Below are 21627 nucleotides of genomic sequence, written 5' to 3' on the forward strand. Positions count from 1 at the left end.
TCCACAAAGACAAAAATACTTCAGGCTGCAGGGCTGCACACAAGCAGTGGGAACCAGAAGGGACTCTGATCAGCGTGTTTAGTTCTGAAGGGGGCCAGCTCAAGGCACAGAATCTCAGCGACCCAGGAAAGTGGGGGAGACCCTCTATCAAGGAAAAGTCTCAGGATCTGGGTCTTTTCATGTGTGGATAATGTTAGGGAAAATTCACTGCTGATACTGATTTTAGCTCTTGGAAAACCGAGCCAGAGAGCACCAGTGTCCACAGAATTGTGCTGAGAGCAAGCATGACTTCCCTGGTGGTTCAGTGGTAAAGAATCCACCTGCAACACAGGAGACCTGGGTCTGATCCCTGGGTCAAGAAGATCCCCTGGAGAGGGAAATGGCAACCCACTCTAGTATTCCTGCCTGGAGAATCCTATGGACAGAGGAGCCTGGCGAGCTGCAGTCCTTGGGGTTGCAGAGTTGGACACAACTGAGCGACTAACACACACACACACACACACACACACACACAGAGAGAGAGAGAGAGAGAGAGAAAGCATAGTTATGGCCATTGAACCAAGTGGGCTCAGTGCTAAGGTATCAGACTTGGCAGGTCTTGTTTGGGGACAGCAGTAAAGTCTATCAATACAGAGGGTCTGACTATAAAGTAACAACATCGCTTCTGTGTACGGATGCCCGGCCCTAGCCCTCCCTCAATGTGGGTTCTGGCATCAGCTGAGCGCCTTACACCGCTGCAGCAGGTGGACAGGTACATGGAGGAGGGTGATGGCATGAGTCTAGCCCACTGATGCAGTTTACCTCTGACTTGCAGCAGGGAGCAAGGCCTTCTGGAGAATAAAGGCTCTAGGAGGCTGGGACTGGAAGAAGCCCAGAACCAGGACAGCCTGGAGTCCAGGCAGGCTCCAGGCACTGCAAAAGATAAAGTTGTGTTCCCTAGCCTGTTGGGAGTTCAGTGTGGCTGAGTCAGGGATGTGAGGAGCAGGGGGCAGAGGGAGGGGCATAGCTGAGGAAGGAGTTGGCAAGACCAAGCCTGTGGGCAGAGCTACTCACCCCATTGGCCTTTGCTCTGAACAATCTGTGGGTGCTTAAGGATCATGTTTCAGTTCTTCCTATTCATTCTGCCCCAGTCTGGGAACTCTCAAGTCCCAGTGCATTGATAGGCTTCAATCACCACCACTGCCAATATCATCACCATCAATATCACCATCATACCACCACCACCACGACCACCATCAGTAATAACAACAAATCTGCCTTTCCAAGGTGGCACAATCAGACACTGTTCTGAGAGAACAGACATCACCCTGGCAACACTTCTCTGCAGCCATCACAGTGTTGAATCTCATTGGCTGAGGCCCTGGAAGGACGCTGGAGGAGAGGTTCTTGCAGGGCAGGTTCTCTGAGACGGGCTCCTCCAGGGTGACCCCCTGGTGTCGGGCTTCTGCAGCCCACCTTCCCTCTGGTTATTTTGTCACAGAGGCTGCCAGGGAGGCCCCCTGCTCACAGACCACTTTCTCAGCATCTCAGGTGGGTGTGCATCAAATTTTGACGTGGGGAACCTAACGTGCATGGCTTCCCTGTTACCCCAGGGGGTACATTTCCAGGCAGTTCTGCCATGTGGCACCTAACGGAGCCACTTCTCTGCACCAGGTAGCCATGCTGACACCTTCTGTAGTGAGACCAGGTCTCACTTGGACAGGGGTGTTGGCTGCTCCTCATAGCTCCCTTCAACTATTATCAGAGTTCTCCTGATACAAGCAATTCCTTCATCACGCCAAACCCATTATGACTGTAATAATTCCTTATAGAATAAGCTTTCCCTTTTAAATCACTATGTGGTTTCAGACTCCTAGTTGGGCCATGACTGACACGAAAACCACACAAATTGTCCCGTTTCTGGCTTTTGTATAAGCCAGTCCCACAGCCTGTCTCATCTGGCTAACAGGGTTCAGTGGCTAAGAGCACAAACTCTAGGGCCAGACTGCCTGTGTTCAGACACCAGGTCTAGCATTGGCTGGTGGAAACCACTTCATCTCTCTATGCCTGGATCTAACCATCTGTAAAATTCGGACAACAGGACTGAGGGTGGAATTATGTGAATTAACATATGTAAAGGGTTTGGCACATCAGTGTTATGTAAGTATTTTATATTATCAGGATTAGGTTCTTTTGACTCACACTGAGGGTTTCAGCACCAGGAGCCCCTCTTTGAGACGGTCTGTCTGGCCACTTCCCAGCCCAGGCTGAGTTAGGCTCCCTCCCCTGTGCTTCCACACTGATCCAGCCCTCACACCCTCACTGCACTGATGTCACCCTGTTGTCACTGCAGGTTTATTTCTGCAGATCTTGATGAGGGCAGGGCGTGTCCCCAGGGCCTCACACAGCACCTTAGTGAGGGAGGGGTAAGTGAGTTAAGATGCTCTGGAAATAGACAGGATTACTTGAGTAAGAGGTGTGCTAAGGGACATGCCTGTGAGGTCAAAGTGGGCAGGAACAGAAGAATGTAGGGAGAGCCTTCAAATTACAAGGTAGGTCTGACATGTATGAAGGAGGTGGGTAAGGAAGGAGGTCTGGGTAGAAGGATCTCAGACCTCAGTTCAGTTCAGCCGCTCAGTCGTGTCTGACTTTTCTGACCCCCATGAACCACAGCACATCAGGCCTCCCTGTCCATCACCAACTCCTGGAGTTTACTCAAACTCATGTTCATTGAATCAGTGATGCCATCCAACCATCTCATCGTCTGTCATCTCCCACCTTCAATCTTTCTCAGTATCAGGGGCTTTTCAAGTGAGTCAGCTCTTTGCATTGGGTGGCCAAAGTACTGGAGTTTCAGCTCCAGCATCAGTCCTTCCAATGAATATTCAGGACTGATTCCCTTTAGGATTGACTGGTTGGATCTCCACGCAGTCCAATGGACTCTCAAGAGTCTTCTCCAACACCACAGTTCAAAAGCATCAATTCTTCAGTGCTCAGCTTTCTTTATTGTCCAACTCTCACATCCATACATGACTAATGGAAAAAACATAGCTTTGACTAAATGGACATTTATTGGCAAAGTAATGTCTCTGCTTTGTAATATGCTGTCTAGGTTGGTCATAGGTTTTCTTCTAAGGAGCAGGCGTCTTTTAATCTCATGGCTGCACTCCCTCACCATCTGCAGTGATTTTGGAGCCCCCCCTAAATAAAGTCTGTCACTGTTTACACTGTTTCCCCATCTATTTCCCATGAAGTGATGGGACCAGATGCCATGATCTTCATTTTCTGAATACTGAGCTCTAAGCCAACTTTGTCATGCTCCTCTTTCACTTTCATCAAGAGGCACTTTAATTCTTCTTCACTTTCTGCTGTAAGGGTGGTATCATCTGCATATCTGAGGTTATTGAAATTTCTCCCGGCAATCTTGATTCCAGCTTGTGCTTCATCCAGCTCAGCGTTTCTCATGATGTACTCTGCAAATAAGTTAAATAAGGAGGGTGACAATATACAGCCTTGCCGAACTCCTTTCCCTATTTGAAACCAGTCTGTTGTTCCATGTCCAGTTCTAACTGTTGCTTCCTGACCTGCATACAGATTTCTCAAGAGGCAGGTCAAGTGGTTGGTACTCCCATCTCTTGTGATCCACACAGTAAAAGGCTTTGGCATAGTCAATAAAGCAGATGTTTTTCTGGAACTTTCTTGCTTTTTGGATGATCCAACGAATGTTGGCAATTTGATCTCTGGTTCCTCTACCTTTTCTAAATCCAGCTTGAACATCTGGAAGTTCATGGTTCATGTACTGAAGCCTGGCTTGGAGAATTTACTAGTGTGTGAAATGAGTGCAACGGTGCAGTAGTTTGAGCATTCTTTGGCATCTCAGGCCTCAGAGCTGTCCTAAGATAGATCTGCCCAGGCTGCTGGGGCATCCTTGAGCCAGTCCTTGACTGGAGGAGTCCCACAGTTCACCAGAATGGGCCTGCGTGACTACTGCACGATGATCAATCCCTTCCTGAAGGGAGCCTACGAGAGGCCTGGCTTCAGTGAAAGCATGGTGGTGGATCTAGACAAACAACAGCTGGGACTGTCAGTCAGTTGCTTCCAAAGCAGATCTGAGCATCATGGTTGCCACAGTAACTGACAGGCAGGAGGCAGGCCACACCCCGAGCATATAGGCCAAAAGCAGGGATGCCAGGATCTGTCACCTTGATGCAGGGAGAGGGGGGTGGGCCCATGGACCCCTGTGAGTGAGCCTGCATACACATCCATATTAATATATATAAATATAGTGGTAAGTCCTTATATATACTGAATGAATAAAGTCATTCAAAATTTCACCATTATAGGATTATTTTCTGTTATGAAATTTTGAATTTCAGAAAATTTGCAAATTTTCTTCCAGGTCTTATCATAACTACATTATTGCAATTCTCATGCATGTTATACTTCATGTTTTAAAATATTCGATATTTAGAATATTTCCTCGTTTCTACCTCAGCTTTCATAATTATGCTTTTCAGTAACTTAATAATATTCATAATGGATGAACCAAAATTTCCTAACTCACTGTTTTCCAGTATTTCCATTATCCTTATTTTCTTCTGTATTATAGGTAACACTTGCATGTGTATCTTTGGACATACATGATTTAATTTCTGCTGGATTATAGCTCTAGGATAAACTTCTAGGTTTGAAGTTACTGGATCAAAAGATATAGTTTTGTAATTATGTCAAATTTTGCTCCATTGCTTTCTAAAAATATTATGTCAGTTACATTATGTGTATGTTATCAATTGCTGCATAAAAATTATCATAAAATGAAGTGGCTTAAAATAACCTACAATTACTGTCTCTCTGTGTCTGTGGGTTGGTGATCCAGGCATGGTTTAGCTGTGTCCTCTACTTCAGGGTGTCACAGGCTGCAGCGAAAGTGTCGGCTGAGGCTGGGGTCTCATCTGAGACCTGACTGGGGAGGGATTTTCTTCCAAGTTCGCATGTGCTGTCAAGACTCAGTTCCCTGCGGGCTGTGGGGCTAGGGGCCTTGGTGCTCAGCTGGCTGTGAGTCAGAGGCTGCACTCAGTTCCCTGCCTTGTCGGCCTCTCCAACAAGGTAGGATGCTTCATCGAAGCATGCAGCTGAGAAGATAGCAGTCTGCTGGTAAGAAAAAGTCAGTCTTTTGTAACAATCACAATTGACTTATTCTGTCGTGTTGAACCAAGAGAAGTAAGGGGAGAAGATGACACAGGCCAAAGGAGCAGGAGCAGGGATTACTGGGGGCCATCCTGGAGGCTGCCCCAGAATGTCACCAAGAGGACACATTGCTCCAACTTCACCACAACCTCAACCACCCAGAATGTTCTAGGATTTAGAAATTACCTGTACAGCAGGGGTAAAAGACCATCTCCTATTTTAATGACTTCTCTAGTGTGGTGTTTCCCCCAGGGCCACCTGGGTCCTTTGCTTTCAGCCGCTGCCAATTAATTTCCCAAAAGGTATCAACTGAGAGCCATGTAAGGACATGCCCCCATCGGGGCTCTGAGAGCTGTGAGTGAAGCCCTGTGTGAGGCAGCGTCCCTGAAGGGGTTCCAGCCTCAAGAAACTTCTGGTATTTGAACAGCAACCCCAAGACCTGAACACCCTACTATCTGTACCCCTAACATTTAGGAACCAATCTTCTCTTAAAGCTTACTACAAACCGATTCACATTTTGCAAATTTTACTTTCACTGTCAGGACAATCCTGTAGGATTCATATTAATGTCCCCATTTTACAGATAGGAAGGATCACAAATGTGAAGTCACTTGTTCAAGGTCACTCTGATAAAGTGGCAGGAAAGAAAGTGAAAGTGTTACTCAGTCATGTCCAATTCTTCGCAACCCGATGGGCTGTGGCCCTCCAGGCTCCTCTGTCCATGGGATTCTCCAGACAAGAACACTGGAGTGGGTTGCCATTGCCTTCTCTAGCGGATCTCCCCGACCCAGGGATCGAACCCTGGCCTCCTGCTTTGCAAGGGGACTCTTTATCGTCTGAGCCACCAAGGAATAGCTGCCCCATCTTTGTTCTCTACCTCCTAAGGTACCCTGGTCCTCAGCTGGGGCCTCCATAACACCCCTCCCCTCCTCCCCATCCCCACCGCAGCACTAAACATTACAGATAGGGTGGGCCCTTTCCCTTCAGTTAGCTGGAAGGTCTCTCCTAGAAGTTCCCAAAGCCTCGGCCAGTGACCTTTTATTTCCTGATAAAAGAGGTGAGGCTGGAAAGTTACCTCTAAGTGGCAGGGGAGAAAGGCTATAGAGACCACAGAACATGGTTTTAATCTTTGGGGGATCAACCCCTGAACTGCTTTTAGGGGCACAAAATATCACAGAATTTGGGGTCAGCCTCCCCTAAAGCCTCTGAGAAGGGGGTCCCTGGAGCCCTGAGAAGTAATCTGTGCCCTATAGGAAGGGAAGTGACGCACAGCGTCCTGGTTTCCCCCATGAAGTCAGCAATCATGGCCAGGCCATGCCCTTGCAAAGTCCCAAGTTGGGAAGGAAGGACAGGGCACATATGTTTCACAATGGCTGTGCCCAGGGCACCCAGTAAGCCGTACTGTAACTGCTCAGAGACCTTAAGGAGCCAAACCTCTGTCTGTGGGAGCTTCAAAGTCTTGTTCATTTATTCCCAAATGGGGAGAATCTCAGTCAAGAGTTGTAAATGGGACACACAACCCTGCCTGTGCAGAAAGTACATTTCAGTAGAGGAGATGTTCGGCCATGGTCACTTAATTACTTAATCACAGTTGGCAGTAAAGGCTAGGAAGAGCACTAAGGTGCAAAGGGTCTTCCCAGATGGCGCTAATGGTAAAGAATCCACCTGCCAATGCAGGAGATCCAAGAGACACAGGTTCCATCCCTGGGTCGCGAAGATCCCCTGGAGAAGGCAATGGCAACCTACTCCAGCATTCTTGCCTGAAGAAAAGCCCACGGACAGAGGAGCCTGGAGGGCTACAGTCCATGGGGTCTCAGAGTTGGACACAACTGAGCAACTGACCACCACACAGGAATGCCTACAAAGGGTTTTACGCAGAAGAGAACCCTGTCAGACCTGCGCTCTGAGAGCTGGGAGAGGTGGGGAGAATGGCCAGGAAGCCCATATGAGGAACCACCTGGGGAGGCCAGGGCTGGAGCCACTGTGGGGTGGGCGGGGTGGGGGGTTGGATGGAGCTGGAGTTTCTGGGCAGGGAGATCACCAGGCTGGGCCCTGGTGGGAAGAAGGGGTGATGGGGAGGACAGCTCAGTCCAGACACATCCTCAGTCAGAGCTGCCGCGTGCCTGCCAGTGGTGCAGCAGGAGAGCTCTGGATGGTAGCAAACGGCAAGGGTATGCAGGATGCGGGCATCAGGGGATCAGAGTCAGCCCAGGGAATCAGGGGATCAGAGTCAGCCCAGGGAATCAGGGGATCAGAGTCAGCCCAGGCTTGAAGCGGGCCATGGGGAGGGCGTATGGGGCCTGAGAACAGCCCTTGAGTGGAGACAAAGTCTGCGATTTGGACTAGAAGGAGTCAAGGAAGTGGCATCTCAGGAGGTCACCTCCCCGTCCCCAGTGGTGCCAGGGCTCTCCTCCCCTCCCATCCAGATGGAGCAGCAGGAACGCCTGGCCTCCTCTCAGCTCTTGCAGCACTGAAGCGACTGACGGGGGCATGGGACCATCTGTCCGCCTGGTCAAGCCTGTGTCCAATGCTGCCCAGGGACCTGGGAGAGGCAGTGCTGTGCCCTCAGAACCATCTGCTGGGCCCCAGGGCAGACACCGCCAGGATTGCCCAGAATGGGGACAGAGCACTGAGCCCAGCTCACCATCAAGGACCCAGCAGGAAGACAGGCCAGCCCTGCCTGCTCACTCTATCCATGGTCTTCTGGCAGGGCCCACCAGCCACTCCTGAGTGGGCCTCCTGGGCTGGTTTTGTGTCCCTTCTGCGTGGGGCCTAATTATACCCTCTGCTCTGAGTTACACTGATACCAGGCCTGAATTCTTCACCTCTTCCACGGAAAACATAATCACCAACAAAAGGAATATATGGGGACTTCTCTGGTGGTCCAGTGGCTAAGACTCCACACTCCCAATGCAGGGGGTCTGGGCTCAATTCCTGGTCAGGTAACTAGATCCTGCATGTACAACTAAGACCTGGTGCAGTCAAATTAAAAAAAAAAAAAAAAAAGATACATGAATGGCCTGAAAAGATGCTCAACATCACTAATTATTAGACAAATGCGAATCAACACTACAATGAGATATTACATCAGTCAGAATGGCCATCATTAAAAAGTACAAGTAACAAATGCTGGAGAGGATGTGGAGCAAAGGGAACCCTTTGTAGGGAACCCTTCTACACTGTAGGTGCAGCTACCATGAAAAACTATATGGGACGTTCAGTGGTTGGACTTCACCTTCGGTGTGGGAACAGTGAGGGTCTGATCCCTGGTTGGGGAGTTGGGATCTCACATGCCTTGTGGCTGGGAAATCAAAACAGAGTTAATGTTATAATGAACTGAATAAAGACTTTAAACAACCCAAATGTTCATCGACAGATGAATGGATAAAAGATGTGGTACATATATATAGTAGAATATTTCTCAGCCATAAAAAAGAATGAAATAATGCTATTTGCAGCAACATGGATGCAACTAGAGATTATCACAGTAAGTGAAGTAAGTCAGAAAGAGAAAGACAAACACCAAATGATATCATCACTTATATGTGGAATCTAAGATATGATGCAAATTAACTTACCTACAAAACAGAAACAGACATAGAGTACAGACTTGCAGTTGTCAAGGGGGAGTGCGTGGGACATGGATGGAGTGGGAATTTGAGATTAGCAGATACAAACTAGTACATAGAGAATAGACAAACGAGGTCCTACTGTGTAACACAGAACACTATATTCAATATTCTATAATAAACCGTAATGGAAAAAGAATACAAAATAGATACATATTTGTATAACTGAGTCACTTTGCTGTACAGCAGAAAATAATATAACATTGTAAATCAACTATACTTCAATAAAATAAATTAAAACTAAAAGAATACGGGAATGACCAAGAGAACCTGGCTTACTCATCACAGTTCTTCTCATCTTCCCTGCTGGGGTCTCCTGTCCAAGCATCAAAAGTGGGGGGGAGGGGTCTGTCTATCCAGCTGAGGTCTGGAGAGAAACAAGCCTGGCAAGGCTGCAGCTCCCAATGGTCCCGAGTGGGACACCAGGCCTGGCCCATTGCCCAGCAGCACCCCTCTGCTCTCCTCACCACCCTCCCTTTCCTCCCCAAGCACTCACCTGCTCTGTCCTGACTGCAGGGCCTCAGCTTTGCAGGCCTGCTCCTTCCTCTCCCTCGGCCAGAATGCCTAGCAGGAGGTCCCGCCAGGTTCCAGCAACACCTTCTCTCTCCTTCAGGCCCAGGGGCTCTCCTGGGGCCCTGCAAGGCTGTTGGGCACCCAGCCCTCTCTGAGCTGCCATCTGCACTGGATACACCTCTCTTAAAGCCCCACGGGGAGCTCTGTCTTCCAGCTCTTGGGCCCATATGGGCTTCTCATCTCGGCCTCTCAGAACCTTTAATTTCTACCACAGGAGGAGGAGATTGGGATTTGACCACCAAGCAAACTATGCGGTGATTCCTCACTGTAAGAAAGTGGCTGCATCCCACAAACACCTCTGGTGGTGAGATGCAGTCTGACCCCTTTAGCCCCCTGTAATCAAACAGCAAGGAAGACAGACTTCTGTTTATTTATGTGCTGGCACCCAGGCCCTCCTGTAATGACCTCACACAACCCCACAGGCCTGCCAGGGAGTTTACATCAGCCCCAATTTACAGTAGAGGAACCAAGGCTCAGATTCATAAAGGGATGTGTCCGAGGTGACTTAGGTCATGAGTGGTGGGCTGGGATAGGAACTGGGCTGTTAAACCTCAAAGCCTGCAAGTCTGCTGACACTGGGCTGAGGGCTTGCCTGAGTCCGCGGCGAGTGGCACCTGCCTGAGCTGGAACCATCCAGGCCACGAGGCCCTCAGGAGCCGCCAGGGCCAAGCGCTGCCCGCCACATCTGCAGCACTGAGTCCCGGCGGGCCGTGTAGGGCAGGTGTTTAATGCGGAACCAGTGTCTGGGAATGACATTCCCGCTGGGGGTGTAGAGTTTCTTCCCCCGCTGGCCCAGCAGACTGCGAAGGGCCAGGTTGCCTGACAGAACCTTCTCGTAGAATTCCACCCCGCCCCGGGCATAGGCTGCAGACAGGGAGGCCGTGCGGCGGTCCAGCCAGGCTTCCAGGGCGTGAGTGAGAGAGTCCGTGGAGAAGGCATAGGCCACGAAGCCCGCCACTGCTGCCACCAAGTTGAAGGCGGCCCGCAAGCTCATGGGGCCTCCGTAGAGCCCCAAGGCGTGCTTGGCCCCCACACCCAGTGCCCAGGTGCCCGCCAGGCAGGCTGGGGCAGGCAGGGCCTGCAAGGCGGCTGCCCCACTCTCCAGGTACACCACCTCCTTGGCCAAGGCGAACTTCTGGGCATCGTGAGACAGAGTCAGGGCATCTCTCAGCCGGGCGCCTGCTGGGCTCCGCCAGTCCACTCGCTGCCCGTGGACAACCACAGGCCGGTCAGTGTTGGTTACTGGGCCACGGAGGAAGCTGGCAGGGATGCCTACGACAGCCCCACCAGGGAGTCTCGGGAAGCCAGCACTCACAGGCTGGAAGGTGAAGGTGGTAAAGGCCTCGAAGTGGTGGCCCGAGGGGATGCCAATGTCCTGCTGCACCTCCTGGAAGAGCCTCTCCAGTTCTGGGGACAGAGGCGCCGGCTGGCCCTGAGGCCAGTACTGGTACAGCCACTGGACCACAGGATCCGGGAAGAGGTGGTACGAGATCTGGGCCCCAAACACGCCTGCACAGGAGCCCACCAACAGGCCTGTCCTATGTCTCTGCACAAACACTGTGGCCCGCCACAGGGGACCTGCCATGAGGGCTGCCACTGCTGTAACCTGGGCCAAGAGAAAGAGAAGTAAGCCAACAACTGCAGACCAAACACCCCGGGGCCACATCCTCTTAAACTGACGCAATACGCACAGTAGCCAAGAACTGGCCCCAGCTCTGTCTCTGCGTCACCACTTACCAAACGCGCACATGACAGGGGCCCACCAGGAGGGAGTCTGTGCGGAGTAAGGAAACGCACGCGAAACAATCAGTGTCTGGCAAAGAGCAGACACCCCTTGGCCAAGGCGAACCTCTGGGCATCGTGAGACAGGGGTCAGGGCATCTCTCAGCTGGGAGCCTGCTGAGCTCTGCCAGTCCACTCACTGCCCATAGACAACCACGGGGCTGTCAGTGTTGGTCATTGGGCAACCCAGGAAGCTGGGGGGGATGATCACAATGGCCCCACCAGGGAGTCTTGGGAAGCCGTGGAATGGCTGTAATTACAACTTTGATTCCCACGGCTAGGCACGGCCCCAAGTAGCCCACCTCTCACTCCACTGCCATACTGAACATGAGCACTGATTTATACCTGAAACACATGCTCGGCTTATTCCGTCCTTCCTATATGCCTGACACAGTTCCGAGAGCTGTACCCATATTATTTAACAACTGAATCCTTACAACTCTGTGACCTTATCATTATGATGTCCCTATTTTAAAGCGGTGAACACTGAGGCACAGATAGGCCTCAACTAGTAACGTGGAAGAGCTATGGGCAGAACTGCTGCTGCTGCTAAGTCGCTTCAGTCGTGTCCGACTCTGCGACCCCATAGATGGCAGCCCACCAGGCTCCCCCGTCCCTGGGATTCTCCAGGCAAGAACACTGGAGTGGGTTGCCGTTTCCTTCTCCAATGCATGAAAGTGAAAAGTGAAAGTGAAGTCGCTCAGTTGTGTCCGACCCTCAGCGACCCCATGGACTGCAGCCTTCCAGGCTCCTCCGTCCATGGGATTTTCCAGGCAAGAGTACTGGAGTGGGGTGCCATTGCCTTCTCCAATGGGCAGAACTACGTCCCTCCAAATTCCTGTGGTGAAGTCCTAACTTCCAGGAGGAGGAACATGACTGTACTTAGAAATAGCATCTTTAAAGAGGTAATTAAGTTAAAGTGAGGTCATTAGGATAGTCCCTAATCCAATCCAGAGTGGGACATTAGGACCCAGACACAGAAGGACTGCGAGGACGCAAGCCAGAAAGAAGGTGGCCATCTACAAGCCAGTGGGAGAGGCCTCAGAAGAGAAACCAGCCCTGCCAACACCTTGCTCTTGGACCTCGGGCCTCCAGAATTCCAAGAAAACACATTTCTGCCACCCAGTTCTTGTCCCTACAGCTCTAGCAGACAAATACAGGCCCAGTATTTGAACACAAGTGTCCACAGCAAATTTTTCACTATAGATTATTTTTTATGATAAATTATAAACATGCATGAAAGTGGAAAAATAGTAAATTATAAACTAACTTCAATCTGTCAAGTCATGGCTAACGTTGTTTCATCTCTACTCAAACGCATAATCTCCAGCTAGTTTATTTCCAAACACAGTAGGGCCATACTATTATTTCATCCGAAAATATTTCAGTAAAATTCACAACTATTTAACTTCAGGTGAAGCTTACTGTCTTCCTGTCTCTAAAGTGTTAAATTAGCAAACAAACTGCTGCAAAAAAGAAGGCAGCATATTCCTTAAGAGTCACGTCACTGTGCCTTTTCGCTAAGGAGGCAACCAAAGCCAGGACAGGACCCTTAGCACCAAGGCCACGCGCCCCAGGGAGGCGTGGGAGGGGGTGCCGCGCATCTCGCAGGCCGCTGGGCGAAGAAGGACCCTCGCTCCACGCGGCATCCTCTGCCTACGCCCACGGCTGGAACACACCGTGAAAGGAGCCCGCTGGGGTCCGCTTGTCTACCCGCCCCATTCCGCACGCTCACCTCCTCCTCCGCCGCAGCCAGGTACGCCGAGCACGTAGGCCAGGCGCAAAGCACGCCGGCCGGCTCTGGGGGCGGAGACAAAGGGGCGGGACCCTAGGGGGCGGGGCTGAAGTAGCAATGCACGCCCCCCGGCTTCGGGGGCGGGGCTCCGGGGGCGGAGACAAAAGGGGCGGGAAACTCGGGGGCGGAGCGCAGGGCGGGACCCTGGCTGCTTAGCTCAAGCTGAGACTCAGCTAGTGAATGCCCTTGGGGGCATCTGTCCGCGGGCTGTTTCTTTCTACCAAGGCTGTCTGGGCGGTCCCTGTGTAGCCCTGGAGAGATCAGCGTCAGGGTGTGGGTCAGGAGGCTTCTGGCGGACCTTCTGTCGGAGCCCACGCCCCGTCCTACCGCCAGGTCCCATCGTTTCCCGTAGGGAAGCGCTCTGTGCTGGCGGGGCCTCTGCCCCAGCTCCTCCCAAGTGGTCCACACTGTACAGTCCGCGGAGCTGCGTCACACCTGTCAGCTCACTTTCCCAGCTGCTGTGCGAGGGTCAGGGGTCAGCCTGCCTGGGCCCAGGCCATTCCTTTACGCGCTGTCTGTGGCTGCTTTCCCTTAGAAGGGCAGAGGGGAGTAGCCAGGACAGAAACAGTCTGTCCAGAGCCTAAAACACTATCTGGCCACTTGCAGAAGAGGTCTGTAAGACTCTGAAGTACAGGTGAAGTTGTGGGGAATCTGCTGGTGATGGACCAAGCTTTGTAAAGTCACAGTGAAGTCTGAGAGGCCTGCAAGGGGTGGGTGGTTGGGACTAGATTAGAGGATGAACAGGATATGAATATAGGGATAAACATCCATGATGGATAAAAGGGCATCTGATGGTTGCTTTTTTTTTTTTTTTTCCCATTGTGGTGAGGTACACATGATATTTACCATCTTGACCATTTTATAGCATATAGTACAGTGGTAGTACAGCCGTCACCACTGTCCACCTCCATGGCTGTTCATCTTGTAAAGCTGAAGCTCTGTATCCATCAGATGATAACTTCCATTCCTCTTCCCTCTGCTCTCTGGCATCCACCATTCTACATTCTGTCTCTATATTTCAACCACTAAGTATCTCCTGTAAGTGGAATCAGAACTTCCTTCTTTGTAAGGCTAAACAATGTTGCTCCATATGAAAATGGCAGGTTTTGCTTATCCATTCACCTGTTGATGGGCACTTGGATTGCTTCTGCATTTTTGCTATTATGATCTTGCTACTGTGAACATGAGTGTACAAGTATCTCTTCAAGACCCTGCTTTCAATTCTTTTGGGTATACACAGAAGTAGAACTGTCACATAATATGTTCATTTCATTTTTAAAGTCTTTGAGGATCTGGCATCCTGTTTTCCACAGAGGCTGTACCGTTTTACACTCCTGCCAACAGTGCTCAAGCGTTCCAATTTCTTTACATCTTTATCAATGTGTGTTATTTTGTTTTTTTTTTTAATAGTAGTCATTCTAGTATATGTATGTGGTGGTATCTTGTAGTTTTGATATGCTTTTCCCTAGTGATTAGCGATTTTGAGCACCTTTGCCTACGCTCCTTGGACATCTGTATGTTTTCTTTGGAGAAATGTCTATTCAAAACCTTTGTCCATTTCTTAATTGGGTTGGGTTTTGTGTGTGTGGTTGAGTTTTAGGAGTTGTCAGTATACTCTAGATGTTAATCCCTTATCAGATATGTGATGCAAATATTTTCACCCATTCTGTGGGTTGCCTTTTAAATCTGAGGATATTGTCTTGATGCACAACATTTTAAATTTTCATAAATTCCATATCTCCTATTTCTATTTTGTTGCCCATGCCTTTTGTGGTATATCCAAAAAATTATTGCCAGAGCTAGTGTCATGACGTTTTTGCCCTATGTTTCCTTCTAAGAGTTGTATAATTTTGGTCTTTGATCCATTTTGAGTTAATTTTTGAATATGCTGTTAGGTAAGGATCCATGTGGATAGACAGTTTTCTCAGCAACACTTGCTGAAAAGACTTTTTTCCCCATTGAATAGTCTTCACACCGTTATCAAAAATCATTTGATCAAAAATGATTTGATCATATATGCCAGGGTTTATTTCTGGACTCTTTATTCTGTTCCATTATTATATGTGCTAAGTCACTTCAGTCATGTCTGACTCTTTGCAACCCCATGGACTGTAGCCTGCCAGGCTCCTCTGTCCTTGGAACTCTCCAGGCAAAAATAATGGAGTGGGTAGCCATTCCTTTCCCCAGGCGATCTTCCCAACCCAGATATCGAAGCCAGGTCTCCTGCATCACAGGCAGATTCTTTACCGTCTTAGCCACCAGGAAAGCCCTCCATTGATTTTTGTGTATGTCTTTATGCCTGCACTCACACCGTTTTGACACTATCTTTTTAGTAAGTTTTGAAATCAGGGAGTACGAATCCTTCAGCTTAGTTCTTTTTTCAAGATCATTTTGTGGGTCCATATTCAGGGTCCCTTGAAATTTCATATGAATTTTGGGATGGATTTTTCTATTTCCACAAAAAATATAATTGGGACTTTGATAGGGACTGCTTTGAATCTTTAGATTGCTTTGGGTAGTACCGCCATCTTAATAATATTAAGTCTTACACTTCATGAACATGGGATGTATTTCCATTTATTTATGTCTTCTTTGATTTCTTTCAGCAATGTTTTGTAGTTTTCAGTGTATAAGTCTTTCACCTCTTTGGTTAAGGTCATTCCTAAGCATTTTATCCTTGTTGTTGCCATTGTAAATGGAACTGCTATCATCATTTCCTTTTCAGATTGTTTATTGTTAGTGTATAGCAACTGACTTGTGTGTGTGGACTTTGTATCCTGCTACTTTGCTGAATTCATTTATTAGCTCTAATAAGTTTTTGTGCAATTTTTTAAACGTAATTTTTTTAAAACGTAATTTTGTATCATCTATGACAGAGATAATTTTACTTCTTCCTTTCCAATTTGGATGCCTTTTATTTCTTTTTCTTGCCTAATCTGGCTAGATCTTCTAGGACTATGTTGAATATAACTGGTGAAAGTAGGCGTTCTTGTCTTGTTCCTGATCTTAGAGAAAAAGCTTTCAGTCTTTCACCATTGACTAGGATGTTTGCTGTGGATTTTTCATATATAGCTTTTATTATGTTGAGGCAGTTTCCTTCCATTCCTAGTTTGTTGAGTGTTTATTCTTGAAAAGGTGTTGAACTTTTCAAGTGCTTTCCCTGCATCTGTTGAGTTGATCATGTGGTTTCTGTTCTTTATTCTGTTGATGTGGTATATTATATTGATTGATTTTCATATGTTGAACCATCCTTGTATTGTAGGAATGAATCCCACTTCGTCATGATGTATAATCTCTTCAATTTGCTGCTGAATTCCTATTTTGTTGAGAATGTTTGCATTAATTTCATAAAGGCTATTGGCCTGAAGTTTTCTTTTCTTGTAGTGTCTTTATCCAGAGAAGGCAATGGCACCCCACTCCAGTACTCCTGCCTGGAAAATCCCATGGATGGAGGAGCCTGGTAGGCTGCAGCCCATGGGGTCGCGAAGAGTTCACTTTTCACTTTCATGCATGGGAGAAGGAAATGGCAACCCACTCCAGTGTTCTTGCCTGGAGAATCCCAGGGATGGGGGAGCCTGGTAGGCTGCCGTCTTTGGGGTTTAGAGTCGGACACTACTGAAGCGACTTAGCAGCAGTCTTTATCTGACTTTGGTATCAGAGTCACGCTGGCTATAGAATGAATCAGGAGGAATTCCTTCCTCTTCAATTTTTTTGGAAAAGTTTGAGAAGGATTGGCATTAGTTCTTATTTAAATATTTAGTAATCTTCACCAGTAAAGCCATTGGCTTTAGGACTTCTCCTTGTTGGGAGACTTTTGATTACTGATTCTATCTCACTTGTCATAGGGCTTTCAAATTTTCTATTTCTTCCAAAAATGTTTTCTGAGGAGGCTTTTGGGCATGAAAGGAATACTTAAGAGTTACTTATGTTTTAATTACTACCAATTACTATTTAATTACTATTGATTAAAGATCAAGTTTAAATATCTCGTGTCTCTTAAGCCTAAAACCTTAATTTACAAATATTGTTATTATTATTATTTTTTACTTTATTTTACTTTACAATACTGTATTGGTTTTGCCATACATCAACATGAATCCACCACGGGTGTACATGTGTTTCCAATCCTGAACCGCCTCTCCCACCTGCCTCCCCATACCATCTCTCTGGGTCATCCCAGTGCACCAGCCCCAAGCATCCTGCATCCTGCATCGAACCTAGACTGGTGATTTGTTTCTTATATGATATTATACACGTTTCAATGCCATTCTCCCAAATCATCCCACCCTCTCCCTCTCCTACAGAGTCCAAAAGACTGTTCTGTACATCTGTGTCTCTTTTGCTGTCTCGCATACAAGGTTATCATTACCATCTTTCTAAATTCCATATATATGTGTTAGTATACTGTATTGGTGTTTTTCTTTCTGGCTTACTTCACTCTGTATAATCGGCTCCAGTTTCTCTTACTAATAAATTCAGTGATCTTTGTATAAAAATAAGATTTTGTTTCTACCTGTTCTTTGGTTAACTATCAGTTAACCATGGGCTTTATAATGAAATCTTCCTTAATCTTACCATAGCACTTCTGTACTTAAGTGGTCAAATTCTCTTGGACATCTCAAACTATACTTTCAACTTTAATTTAGTTGGTTCTCTTAAATATAACAATATCCAACCCCTGCCAAGTAGTCTCATTCCCAAATCAAATCTTATAAGCAAAATATTCTTAACCACTAAGCAACTCTTATAAATCTAATAAAACAGACACAGAAATGTAACAGATCTTCTTACCTGTTTTAAACATCTTAAATGAAGTACATATAAAACAGAGGAATAAAACTTGTTATTACAGATAACCTACCCAGCACAGAAGTATCAACTTAGGTAGATTCTTTTATTCATCTTGACATCTCAAATGTATTCCCCTGATCCTGGAGCACAGAACCACCCTCATGGGCCACTTTACCCTGAGGTGCTGTGGACTGAACCCTTGGTGGGATATTCTTGCCCAGGACAGGAGTCCAGAACAAGGGTCCAGGTTGATTTGTCAGGAGTTGGCATTCATTTACGGAGATAATTGGACTTCTCAAGCCTATGTCTTTTTTGTCATAGTAAAATCCTCGACAATTTTTCATTGCTTGAGTAGAGCTGATACGATTCTGCATCTCCTACCAGGAGTGCAATGAATATTTTAGCTATTTGATTTGTAATGATGAAATTTTGATGTTGACCAAAACTTCAGTGCAGTATACTCATTGTTTGGCTTCATCAACATACTGTAAACATCATTAAAATCTTGTGCGTGCCTTTTCCCCTTCCCTCTTTCTTTCCCCTAGCATGTCTCATATGGCTCTGCAGAGAGCTACTGCTTTCTTTCTAGTGCCAAAACTGTCGCAGCTTGCTCAGTAGGAGCTCCTTTCAACTGGCTCCTTTATCCTTTCAAATTGTCCTGGATCACTTTGAAAGCATACTTTCTTTCCGGCAACAAATGCATGCTCCAGGAACATTTTAATTATCCTTGTGCTGAGATATAGAATCAGATACTTTCCGAGGTTCCTTGTTTCCTTTTCAGGAATGGTACTTGAGACCAAACTCGAAGAGCCTTGGGCATATGTCAGACCACGCTACTTGGCCCTGGGAGTGGACAGTGGCTCAGTGGCCATTTCTGAGGCAGACCCCCAAAAGATGTATTTTAAAATGTCATTGAGTCATATCAGTTTTTTTCTTTTTGGCCCCACAGCATCTGGAATTCTCCCGAGCCAGGGATGGGAACGCTTGTCCCCTGCATTGGAAGCATGGAGTCTTAACCACTGGACCCCACCACCACCATGGAAATCCCTGGAATTATACCATTTTAAATTTAACTACAATTTGACTACTTAAACAGACCTTGTTCTAATATAAAATATTTTTTGTCTTTTCTTTTATACTAGTTTCCCTATTGCCACAAATACTAACTTTAATGAGCATGCCATCTATTGTAATACTGGTATTATAATTTGGTATAATATAATACCAAATTAGACCCTTAGTCCCTTGCCTTGGCTGCTCTGCACAGCCCCTTCTCGCTTCCCAGATCCTATATTTCCACCAATAATAATAATTTTTCTCATTCCTTGATATCTTTTTTGACATCAGAAGCTGGTGATGACTATAGTGTGAACAGTGAGTAGTAACAGCTCATTTACAAATAAATGAAAGATTTTATTTTTTCCAATAATTGCTACCAGCTGTACTCTTCAAGCCATCTGATTTCCTGCTTACTAGTAGGCCCCCCTAAGGATGCACGGTCTGAGTCTATAATTTGTCAGTCAATGTTGGTAACTTAGACAATATCACTTTGGTTAAGACTCACTTTCATTGTTTTGAAATTTCAGTCTCATCTCTCACCCAGAACTGCCCTGACCACATCAGCAGCCTCCCCCAGTAGAGACTAGCTGTGTGGCTTCACTGGCTGGGGTGGAGGGTGGGAGCCTGCAGTCTGGTTCATAGCTCTTCTCTTGGGGATTCTCCATCTGGTAGGGAGCACAGAAAGAGGAAGAACAATGTTTCCGTCTATGACAGTTCACTGGTGGCCCTCCTTCCTGTAGTTCATGATGTGAACAACTGAGGATGGTAGTAACCAGCTTCCTGCCTCCTTTCACCTTTCGGATAATCCAGCTTGACTTCTGGTGCTGGCTGAGGTAAACCGTGTGGCAGAATAGGAGATTAGTCTTGGTAAGTCCTCTAGACTTAGCATCCAGGGAAAAGGTGGGAAACCGGTTTAATTAAAGGTCCAGAGTTATTGGCTGGAAGTTACAGGAGAGGCCCTGGGTATCCTGTTTAGGCTTGCAGTTCAGATGCTTCAGCCTGACGCTGAGTGGGGAGCTTTGGAAGGCCAGCGTTTGGGGGAGCAGCAGAACCACTGGTGCCCTAAGGGTGGCCAATCGAGCTCCAGGCAGTGGGGACCTGAAAAGTAGCCTGTCCTTAGGTTCAGGTCAACTTTACCATTGGGGAGTGATTGCATGAAAAAGGGCCCACTTCTTATGGCCTCTAGTGGGTGAGATACTGCACTGGACCTGGGAAGGCCATGTGTGTGCATGCGTGTGCCTATGTGTGTATGTGTGTGTGCACAAGGGCTTGCACTGTTCATTACTGGGGGCGTAAGTATGGTCTGTCAGTCTCTAGGCTCTTTCCCATGTCTTGCTTCCTCTCAAGTCTTTTCACAACAGCTTTAACAAACTTCCTGCAAAAAGAGTATCTGAAAAGAAACTTTTGCTGAAGACCCCGCTGTTGGAGAAGATGCCTTGGCCGAATCCTGTGATCTGATTCATCTCTTTGGTGGTAAAACACAGACATCCTCAAACTTCTTTAAGGAAAGGAAGGGCTGTTGTGAGGCAGGGTCCTGGTACCGGGCTTGCTGGGAAACTTGCCGCTCAGGGACTACAGAAGGGCTGTCACAGGTGAGACACAGTGTCAACAACGCTGAGCCAGGTTTTTTTTTTTTTTTTTAAATTTTTAAAAGTTGATATGTTGTATTTCATTTTTTAAATTCAGTTCAAGAAATTTTCTTTTATTTATTTTTTGGCCACGAGGCATATGTGGTGTTAGCTCCTTGAGCAGGAATTGAACTCGCACCCCTTGCAGTGGTAGTACAGTCTTAACCACTGACTGCCAGGGAAGTCCCCAGCCAGTTTTAATTTCCTGTTTTTGATGATTGTCCCACAGTAGATGTCAACATCAGGGGAAGCTGGGTACTATATATGTGAGCTCACTGTTCTAGTTTTGCAAGTTTTCCTTAAGTCTAAGATTATTTCAAAATGAAAAAAAAAATTAAATTACTGTTGCTTCAGTCTTGCCCTGCAAGTTGCAGGAGTTCAGATTTTTCAACTACTGTTTAATAATAGGTACCCTTATTCAAGTTTCCTAAAGTCATTCTCACAGCCCTGCCGGCAGTGAGCACTGGAGCCCAGTCTTACAAGTTCAGAGATGTTAAGGGAGCCACGTGGTTAGTAAGAGGAGGACCAGCATCCACCCACAACCAGACAGCCACCCAAGCCAGCAATCCCCACCACCCTATAGAGAAAGCCGAGAGTAGGGGCAGAGGAAAGCTAGAAGCAGAACCCAGAGAAGCGAGGGCTTGGAGCCCCTGGAAGAGGAATTTAGACTTTATCTTGGAGGCCAGTGGTTCTCACTCCTGGCTGCACATTAGGTCCCCCTGGAGAGCTTTAAAGATTATTACTGCCTGGGTCCTACCCCAGACAACCTGATTCAGCTTTTTTATTGGAGTATAATTGATTAACAATGTTGTGTTAGTTTCAGGTGCACAGCAAAGTGATTCAGTTATACATGTACATGTATCTATTCTTTTTCAAATTCTTTTTCCATATAGGTTATTATAGAATATTGAGCAGAGTTCCCTGTACTGCCTAGTAGAATCTTGTTGGTTACCTATTTTAAATACAGCAGTGATTCAGCTGGTTTTTATGAAGCTCTCCATGTGATTCTGACCTGCAGCCAGCTCATGCATGAGAATGGAGTCATGTTAAGACACACAGTCAAAAGGCCTGCTTTTTACTATTAACCAGGACTCCTAACCCCAAGGCAAAGCCCTGCCACCCCGCTGCTTCTGAGAGTCCTCATAGAGGTGTTATCATTCCTCCAGGCAAGTCAGCAAGTTCTAGCTGCCCCAGAGTGTCCCCT

The 21627-nt window shown here is 47.2% G+C and overlaps 1 protein-coding gene across 1 annotated transcript; it reads right to left on the bottom strand.

Moving 5' to 3' along the window:
• Positions 1 to 9709: 9709 nt before the first annotated feature.
• TMEM177 (transmembrane protein 177) lies at positions 9710 to 12953 on the bottom strand. Its single transcript, XM_040228964.1, has 2 exons — positions 12886 to 12953; positions 9710 to 10974 (listed from the first exon to the last, which is right to left on the bottom strand). Exon 2 carries the CDS (start codon positions 10951 to 10953, stop codon positions 10018 to 10020), a length of 936 nt encoding a protein of 311 aa, XP_040084898.1. The 5' UTR covers positions 10954 to 10974; positions 12886 to 12953; the 3' UTR covers positions 9710 to 10017.
• Between the last annotated feature and the right edge of the window lie 8674 nt (positions 12954 to 21627).

The sequence above is a fragment of the Oryx dammah genome, unplaced genomic scaffold (assembly GCF_014754425.2).
Source record: "Oryx dammah isolate SB20612 unplaced genomic scaffold, SCBI_Odam_1.1 HiC_scaffold_27, whole genome shotgun sequence".
Classification (NCBI taxonomy): domain Eukaryota; kingdom Metazoa; phylum Chordata; class Mammalia; order Artiodactyla; family Bovidae; genus Oryx; species Oryx dammah.